This window comes from Orycteropus afer, unplaced genomic scaffold, assembly GCF_000298275.1.
Source record: "Orycteropus afer afer isolate SDZICR_OR568_19922 unplaced genomic scaffold, OryAfe1.0 scaffold00542, whole genome shotgun sequence".
NCBI lineage: Eukaryota > Metazoa > Chordata > Mammalia > Tubulidentata > Orycteropodidae > Orycteropus > Orycteropus afer.
This window is the reverse complement of record NW_006922129.1, coordinates 534,870-545,005: the sequence shown is the minus strand read 5'-3', so window position 1 is coordinate 545,005 and position 10,136 is coordinate 534,870. Positions and strand designations below refer to the sequence as shown.

General features: G+C 42.3%; 1 protein-coding gene across 1 annotated transcript in view; it reads right to left on the bottom strand.

Annotated features, from left to right (window-relative positions):
* Nucleotides 1-1,188: 1,188 nt before the first annotated feature.
* ZKSCAN5 (zinc finger with KRAB and SCAN domains 5) overlaps nucleotides 1,189-10,136 on the bottom strand; it is a 30,326-nt gene continuing 21,378 nt past the window's right edge. The window contains exons 5-7 of the mRNA XM_042782965.1: nucleotides 9,081-9,689; nucleotides 5,292-6,414; nucleotides 1,189-1,237 (exon numbers count right to left, since the gene is read on the bottom strand). Of these exons, the coding sequence (XP_042638899.1) occupies nucleotides 1,189-1,237; nucleotides 5,292-6,414; nucleotides 9,081-9,689 (1,781 nt within the window). The remainder of the gene's footprint in view (nucleotides 1,238-5,291; nucleotides 6,415-9,080; nucleotides 9,690-10,136) is intronic.

Here is a 10,136-nt window from a genome sequence, read left to right as displayed (position 1 = left end):
CAGAATAGAGTTGCCCCATAGGGTTTCCAAGGCTGTTAATCTTTATGAAAGCAGACTGCTTCATCTTTCTTCTGGAGAGCAGATGATAGGTTCAATCCCTTGACCTTTTGGTACCAGGCAAATGCTTCAACTACTATGCCACCAAACCCACTGCCTTCCAGTTGATTCTGACTCATGGCAACCCCCATTGGGTTTCCAAGGCTATAAATCTTTATGAAAGTAGTTTGCCTCATCTTCCTCCTGCAGAGCAGCTGGTGGGTTTGAACCTCTGACCTGGTCAGCAGCCAAATGTCTTATCCACTACACCACCAGAGCTGCCTAATTACATACTTAAGGGCCAGGGAAATGACTATGAAGTGGATCCATGGACCCAATGTAATATACATTTGGCTTTTGACTCTGTTTATTACCTGATTCCCATTTGCCCCTGCTCTAAGGGAGAGAGGAGAGAATGATGTAACGTTGGGTAGTCCACCTCTTCCACATATACTACCTCAGGAAATGGGTGCAGGCCTCTTTGGAGAGGAATGGGGGAATTGCTCCATATTTACTATGCTAATTGAAAGGTCAGTGGTTTGAACACACCAGCTGTTCCATGGGAGAAAAATATGGCAATCTGCTTTGGTAAAGATTACACTCTTGGAAACCCCAATTCTACTCTGTCTATAGAGTCACTGTGAGTCAGAACTGACTCAGTGACAATGGGTCTGGTTTGGTCTTTGTTACTATGGGGCCCAGTTGTGTAACAGCATCTCTGCCACCAGCCCAAGCCAATGAAGATGTGTTGTTGTTGTTGTTATGTGCCGTCAAATTGGACCCAACTCATAGCAACCCCTTCTTGGGTTTCCAAGGCAGTATCACTATGGACGTAGAATTGCCCAACCTTCCTTCCAAGGAGTGGCTGGTGGGTTTGAACCGCCAGCCTTCTGGTTAGCAGTCAAATGCCTTGGGCACTACACTACCTTAGCCACTACTAAATTGCAGTGATGCTGATGGTCCTCCAACCAGTGCATTTCTTCTAACCTTGGTACAACACAATGCTCTCCAAACCACCTTAAGAAACATAGCTTACGTAATAGTCACTCTAGCTTGTCTTTTTGAGTCTTTCTGATCTCTTTCAGAGTCTGTGCCAGCACTTCTGGTATCTCTACTTAATGTGAGCCATTGCCTTCTCTAAGTTTTCAAGAATCATCTCTGTCCTGCCAGTGTTAAATTTTGCCACACAAGAGTGCCCTCACTTCCAACTTCATATACCACCCTCAGGCTAGTCTCCCAGTCCCACCAACACGTTAGCCAGCTCCTTAGGGCAATCATCCCTCTCCCACTGTAGCAGACCCACCACTTGCAGTCAGGTCATGGTGAGAACTGATCCTCTTACTTGATCACAGACAGGTAAGGCGCTGGGAGCAGATTCTGAAGATTGCCAGCATTGCCTTGTACATTTCCCACCTCATTTGAGGCTCATACATTGTTTTCAGAAGGTGGTCTGGTTGCTCACTGGTTAAGGCATTCAGCTGCTAACTAAAGGGTCAGCAGTTCAAACCACCAGCCGCTCGCAGGAGAAAGATGAAGCAGCCTGCTTTTGTAGATATGTACAGCCTTAAAATGTCTAGAAGGGAACATATCCATGACCATATATAAGCTTGGCATACAGTATTTCTACATACTTATTTGTATGTGGTATAAGAATGTCCATAAATATAATAGAGCTAACAGGGCAAAGTTATGATAACTTCTTAGCCACAGCCAAACATTCTGAGAGAGTGAGGCACGGCCCATTGGCTTGGGACCATAGGCATGGGGGATATCAAGCTCAATTGACGTAATACACTACAAAAAAAAAAAAAACACTGTTCTACATCCTACTTTGGTGAGTAGCGACTGGGGTCTTAAAGGCTTGCAAGTGTCCATCTAAGATGCAACAATTAGTCTCTCCTCATCCAGAGCAAAGAAAATCAAAGATGCATGGAAACAATTAGGCCAAGGGACTAGTGGACCATGTGAACCTCAACCTACATGACCCTGAGACCAGAAAAACTAGATGGTGCCAAGCTACCACTGTCAACCACTTGGAAAGGGATCAAAATAGGAGATTCTGGATGGAGTGGGAGAAAAATGTGGAACAAAATTCAAAACCATAAAAAAGACCAGGCTTACTGGTCTGATAAGAGACTGCTGAAACCCCTGAGACATGGTCCCTAGTCACCCTTCAGTTGTGGAAGAATTGCACTCCTGTGGCTCCTAACCAAACAACAGACAGGGGTATTAAGGGAACATTTACACCCAGGTAGGGAAGAACACTGTCCATCATGGGAGACCAGAAAGGCAGGGAGATAGTCAGTGGGCAGGAATGCATAGGAAAGGACACAAGGAAAAGGTAACCACCAGGAAGAAGTGGGAAGAAACAATATGGGGATTACAACCAATGTCATGAAACAAAATGTATATGAACTGTTGTATGAAAAGTGAATTTGCTCTGTAAACTTTTACCCAAATCATTTTTTTTTTTTTTTTTTTTTTTTTTACAGCCTTGGAAACTCTATGGAGCAGTTCTACTCTGTCTTTTAGGGAATCTAGTTGGAATCCACTCAATGGCAGGTTTGGGTTTGGGTTTGGTATTGTTTTCAAGCAAGGAGAAATCTCGTTTTCCAACAAGGTGGCCGCTTCTGCAGAGCTGGAGAGTTCAGGGCATCTGGGGATTGAAAATGCTCAAGGACATGTACCCATATAGCCTCATCCTGTCCCACTTCTCTCCTATCAGGATCCTGACCAGGCTAGACTGGCCTCTGTTGAAAATTCAGGCTTTGCTGAAGTCTGTCATTCTCAATTATGTCCTGTACCTGACTCTGTAACTCCATCTGCAGAGGTGGGTCTCTTTAAATCATACCAAAGAAGCTCTGACTCTCACACTTTGCCTTATGTTGAAGGTTTTTCCTTTTTTTTTTTGAGGAATCAATGCCACCCAGTTCCATAATCCTTAATATTATTTCTCCTATCTGTCCCAAACATTACATGTCAGTACATTCCTTACTACCCATATCCCATCCCAGTTTACCAGAAATGGATGGTTCAACAATTGAACAGCTACCACATGCCAAAAATACCAAAACCAAACTCACTGCCATCGAGTCGTTTCCAACTCATAGCAACCCCTACTGGGTTTCCAAGGCTGTGAATCTTTACAGAAGTAGATTGCCCAGTCTTCCTTTGGTGGAGCAGCTGGTGGGTTTGAAACGCTGACCTTCCAGTTAGCAGTCAAGTCCCTTATCCACTACACCACCAGAGCTCCTTTCCACATGCCAAACCAAAACCAAACTCACTGCTGCTGTGTCAATTGTGACTCACAGCAACCCCTCCTTGGGTTTCCAAGGTAGTATCTCTATGGAAGTTGACTGCTCAACCTTCCTTCTGAGGAGTGGCTGGTGGATTTGAACCACCAGCCTTCTGGTTAGCAGTCCAATGCCATAGGCACTACACCACCAGAGCTCCCTACCACATGCCAGGAACTATCAATACTCCACTTGTCATCAGTGTTAGAGTCCTCATTGCCTCATGGTGAGTGGCCAACTCACCCCATTCTTAAAGTTTGCTTCCTAGGACCACTCATGACACTGAATATCTGAGGTCAGGTTCCCTAGAAGCAGAGCCTGGGACAGGGATTCCAAGCCAGATGACTTATTAAAGGAATGTGCTTCAGGAAGGCCTCTGAAGGAACGAATCTGGATGGAGAAGGAGAAAGAGCCAAGTGTGGATATCATCCCAGGTAAACTCTAGCCCTGGCCTGATCCATAAATGGAGGGTTCTGGAGCATAAACTGCATCCCAGCCCCACCCTTCTTGAGACAACTCAGTCAGTCTTTTGTACCCCATATAAATCAGTGATTGGCTGTGGCTTGGGGCAGGGAGTAACTCCTGTGTGAGGCAGCTCCCATCATCCGAGACAGGTTCTCCAGAATCTCTGGAGAAAGGAGAAGGCTGTGAACACCTTGCAGCCAAATTCAGAGCAGATGGGGGATACGTGTACTAGCTTGGTAAAGGGGATCTAGACATGGCACCACAGTGTACAATACAGACAACATTCAACAAACATTTATTAGGCATTTATTGTTAATCAGGCAAAGCCAGAAGCATGGCTTCAGTGGTGCCCAGTACTCTCTCCCTCTCTCTAGCAAACATGCTCAAGTTAACCTTCTTATACATATCTTCTTTCCCCATCAAACTCCGTGCTAGACCTTCCCACAAGGTAGGGATAACCATACCATGTACCCATCTACTCCTAATTAATTCGATTCCAGCTGGAACTCGAACAGAAAGCATTCTATACATCATTACCTTATGGTAATGGTCTATCACCACCAAGGCAACTGGAAATCAGTATACATACTGCTTGGACCAAGATGCTTAATACAACAAAGTCCAATTCCTCTATGGACTTAGCTACCCTCATTCTTGTTATATAGTAGTATCACTCTTAGTAATATAACTAGTCCACAATTTTGCCCATCTTCTTTTTTTCCCTAAGGTACCCTCTAGTCCCTTCTCTGACTGACCAACAGTTTCTCCTGATTGACATCTCTTGAAGTTCTCTTCTTTCTACTAGCTAACCATGAGGCTAATAGAATCAAACAAAAACAAGGTAGAGTGTTTCGTACAGAAGCCACTGAATGAAAGAGGCAGCAGGAACGCATGCCACTCAGCCTCTGAACCCCAATTTTCCTAAAATATAAATACCTTGAGTCATTTTCTTCCTTCTAAAAGGGTTTAATACTTAATACGTGAATGACTGGAGGATTCTAGTGGCTGGGATAATCATTTCTAGAGAAAGTTCATTGCTGAGGTACCAAAACAAGTATGATACTGAAGAGTCCTTTCCTTCTTTCACTGTTCTTGAAGAGATATGCTACTTTCAAGCAAGGCAGAAACTACAAATGAAGCTTATTTCTACTGTATTCATGAGGCTTTTCCTAGTGTCAGTTTTCTGAGTTTCACAGAAAGAATGAATGCCATCTGAAGGCTTTCCTTCATCTACCATATCCTAGGTTCTCCATGTAGATTCTCAAGTGTGGAGATGCTAACCAAAGCACTTCTCAAGGACGAAAGCAAACAAGGATCAACTTTTGTGCATTTCCAATATTCCTAAAGGCTGAGTTTTAACTGAAGGATCTCAACATGTCTGTAGGCTTATGGTTAAGTTGGAGAAAATGCTTGAATTTTGTTTTCTGTTCCCATGTAAGATTCTTGTCAAGAAGGCTTCTCTTTAATTAAGAGCTGTTCTACAAGAGAAACATCTACACACTTATGGTATTTATGGGATCTGTTCTCTCATGGCTTCTCAGATGTTTAAAGAGGCTACAACTCCAACTGAAACTTGTTCCACATTCTTTACACTGAAAGGGTTTCTCTCCTGTATGAATTCTTTGATGTTGATTAAGATGTGACTTCAGAGTGAAGCATCTTCCACATTCATTACATTGATAGGATTTTGTGCTGGAATGGAGTTTTGGATGTTGTTTTATGTGGGAACATTGGCCAATGTTTTCTCTACATATATCACATTCATAGGTTCTCTCTTCAGTATGAGTTCTGTAATGCTGAATAAGGTCTGAACCATAACTAAAGGCTTTTCCACACATATCACACTTATAAGGCTGCTCTTGGACCTCAATCTTCTTATCTTCAAACACTGTTAAGTTCCAACCATATGCTTCTTCACAAATGCCATTTTTCTCGTTTTTCTGACCCATGTGGAGCACCTGATGCTCAATTAGGCTAACATATTGGAAAAAGATTTCTCCACATTCTTGACACTGATGGGATTTCTCTCTAGTGTGGAGTCTCAGATGTCCAGCAAGGTGTGACCGCCTGCCAAAGCTTTTCCCACATTCATTACATTTAAAGGGTCTCTCCCCACTGTGGACACTCTGATGCTGAACAAGATGGGACCTCACTCTAAAAGCTTTCCCACATAAATGACAGGTATAAGGTTTTTCACCAGTATGCACTCGCTGATGTTGAGTAAGGTGCACACGTTGATTGTAGCTTTTCCCACATTCATCACACTTAAACGGCTTCTCTCCAGTGTGGATTCGCTGATGTTGAATAAGATGCGCACTCTGAATAAAGCTTTTTCCACATTCATTACATTTATATGGTCTCTCTCCTGTAGAGGACTTTTTGTGGACATAAGTGACTTCATTGAAATTTATCTTCTTTGAAGGAAGTTGTCCTAGTATTGCTTTCATGGGAATTTCCTGATTTTTATCCAACTTGCCTTGATGTTCATAGTCGTCTCCAAAATTCTGGACTTGAGAAACATTTCTTTGGATTTTTCCTGACAGTTCCATGTCTGCTTCTGAAAATTCAGAAATTTTCTTCTTAACATTCAATTTTGTATTCTTCCTTCTTTTGTCGCTGCCTGAAAAAAATAAAGAGGAAATGCCAATGTTAACTGTTCTTTTACGGAAGAAAAGGAAACTGTCAGGGAAAATAGGATGATCAGATGAAACTATTATGTAATAGGAGTATCAAAAATGGATCCATGTATGTAATTGATGCCAAGAGAAATGAAAAAAAACAAAAAAAAGGAGGGGTGGGGTGGGGTGGGAGTTGTCCTGTGAAAACAGCAAGACAAAGAAGAGGCTAACTTAGAAGGGTGGTGAAAGTGAGTGAGGTTAGGCAGTAACAGGGATATGTGGAAACTTATTATACAGAAAAGAGGGAAAGAGATTTTAAAATGGGAGTGAGGATAGAAAGTGTGGAGGGGGTCATTATCTCAATATAAGTCAGGCAAAAAGAATGAGGTAGGGCAAGAATAAACATATGGATGGTGGGAAATGACAAAAACTGGAAGAATGGAAAGCAATGGATTATGAAAGGCATAAGGAATTGGGGAAAATACCTGATTAGGAACAAGGAAAAGAGAGAAATTAGCCAGAAAAAATTACTGCCACAAAAGGGTAGGTGAATATCAATCCCTGTCCTCTTCGCCTTAGCCAACTCTATAGCTTCCACTTCTTCCCCAACACACTACATTCTTCTCCTTTGGGAATGCTCATCACTTTAATATCTGCTTTCTTCTCCTTCCCCTCGAGACCATCAGCTCCATGAGCACATGACCTGTATCTGTTCTGTTCACTGCCGTATCCTGAGCACCTAGCACTGTTGTTGTTGTTGTTATGTGCCGTTGAGTCGGACCCGACTCACAGCGACCCATCCTTGGGTTGCCGAGGCGGTATCACTACAGAAGTAGATTGCCCAACCTTCTTTCCAAGGAATGGCTGGTGGGTTTGAACCGCCAGCCTTCTGGCTAGCAGTCAAGTGCCTTAGACACTATGCTACCAGAGCTCCCATCTAGCACTAGAGGCTGTCAATAAATGTGGCTGGATGAGCACATTGATCCAAAAAATGGGAAAAAGGGGGTAGGTGAGTATTAACTGGGTAACTAGTCATAAGAGCAACTGGGGAGAAAGGATATAAAATAGATGCTATTTTAAAGCAATTTCTTTCCAAGTCCACAGCTTGGTGGAAGGCTTTCTTTCCCCAGTGAGGCAGTCAGAAGTGGCTGAGGAGAGAGCTGAGCTTAACCCAGAACGTCATACACTCCTAATCCACGATGGAAGAGGCAGTAGTGGTTGTTATGTTGAATGATGAGTAGCTGAGCTTGGGGATGTCAAAAGCATAATTAACAAAGAAATCATAAAACTTTAACCAATTATAGAGTTGTCTGAAGAATATTAGAGCCTTTAAGTTCACAGCACAGGTTACAGTGATCCTACGCACACACACACACATATATATAATTTTACACACATTTAATGCCACTTGAACAGAAAAGGAAAATACTCAACCTCATTTATAATCAATTAATGAATATGAATACAACAAAGAATAGTCTTCTGCTTACTCAATTTGTTAAAAAAATATTTAATAATGCTGGCAAGAATTTGGCAAAAATGATTCTCTCCTATGTGGTACAATTCTCTTACAAAGCAATTTGGTAATATGTGTCAAGAGTCATACTGATACTTTTATCCTTTCCTCCATTACGCCCACTTCTTGGAATCTACTGTAAGAAAATAAATCTAAGTAGTGAAGAAGCTATAGGTACCGCACAGTCATCAGAACAAAAGAGCAAATATCAGAAGTTCAATAATTGGGGAGCGGTTGAGTAAACTATGATATAGCCACACAATGGTAGACTATATAGTCAAAAATAACAAATAGAAGGCGAGGCAACATTGGCAAATGAAGGTACCTAAGATTTAATTGTACCCTATGATACAAATAAGGAACCCTGGTAGTGCAATGGTTGAGCAGTTGGCTGCTAACCAAAAGGTCAGTGGTTCGAACCTACCAGCTGCTCTGTGGGAGGAAAGACCTGGTGATGTGCTCCTATAAAGATTTCAGCCCAAGAAATCCAATGGGGCAGTGCTCTAGGGTCACAGTGAGGCAGAATCAACTCGACAGCACACAACAACAACTATAGTAAAAACAGGCACGTGAAGAAAGAGGGAAATACACCAAAGGACAGTTACATTAGTAACTGTTGGCGGGATTATGTTAAAATGGTGGGATTATGCGTGATTTTCCCCCCTTTCTTTCCCCCCACATTTTCTATACTGCTGCTCTTTTGTTATTTTAGAATGAAATATGTGAAATAACCGAGTAAGGAAATGGAGGAAGAGGGAAAGAAGCATGTAAGAGAGTTTAAAAAAAAAAAAATCTTATTTACTATAATAAAAGTCAACAGGTAATGTCTAAAACTGACAATTCCAGAAACAACAGTATTATTTAAAAATACAGAATTACCAGAGGAAATAGATTAGGGCTGAAAGCAGCGAGCTCTGTGGAAAGGAAAGTTATAGAGATGAGAGGAGAGAAGGCAGACAGTACCACCTGTTACTCTGACAAGCAATTAAAGTACAAATGAGAACAACACAAACTACTATTTTTGCCCCTTCTTACTGCTCCCCGTCGGTCCCCATCTGTCCTACTGTCCACACCCCATCTGTCCTACTGTACTAAGCTAGTAAGATAATTTTTGCCTCTCTTTATCCCCAAATACAAACTCCTCACGCATACATCTTTGGGATTTCTCTCTGAAGTGGCGTTTCAGATGTTCAATCAGATGGGAATGCCGACCGAAGTTTTTTCCACATTCATTACATCCATAGGGTCTCTCTCCACTGTGCACGCTATGATGCTGAACAAGGTGTGAGCTCACCCGGAAAGCTTTTCCACACACCTGACATTTATAGGGTTTCTCACCAGTGTGGACTCTCTGATGCTGAGTAAGGTGCACACGCTGATTATAGCTTTTCCCACATTCACCACACTCAAACGGTTTTTCTCCAGTGTGGATTCGCCGATGTTGAATAAAGTTTGAGGCTTGAAGGAAAAATTTACCACAATCATGACATTTGTGACCTCTCTCACCATTTGTGTGTTGCTTACGGTTAAGGCCTGTGATTTCACCAAGATCTCTTTTCTGAGAAGGGTGCTGCCTTGATCTCCCCACAGTGGGGTTTACCTGCCACCTCTCTACCATGCCCCTTAGGTCACTAACTTCTGCAAACTCTGGGCTCTGGGGCACATTCCTCTCAGTGCTTCCTGATGTCATCCACTGTGACTCGGCTTCATCAGAAATCTGCTCTACCATGAGTTCCATGTTGTCATTCCTGGACTCATAATCTGAAATAATAGAAGGAAAACGGAAACATCAGCAAGCCCTTGCATTAGAAGGAAGAAAACGACTGCGGGATATGGGATAATCAAACGACACTGACAAGTGCTGGCAATGCATGACTTCTAAAGTCATTGGCAAAATGACTTTACGGTACAGGGATATGATAAAGAACATTCAAGCAGGAAATGGAGACCAGTTAGGGAAGGAAGAGCTGGCAAAAATGGTTTGAAGGGATGAGCCTAGACCTAGAAGAGCAGTCACTGTATTTAATGAAGATGCTACCTTCTTGGTATGGTCCTTACGTATGGTACCTGTTTGTGAATACCTGTGCAGTGTTAATTATTCCTAATAAAATTTGATACTGGGTTATGCAGCTAACCCAGTCTTCATCCTCCTCTTCCTGTTTATTTCTAGCCTGGAGAAGAAAGATGATCTTTCCAGGTTTTTCAATC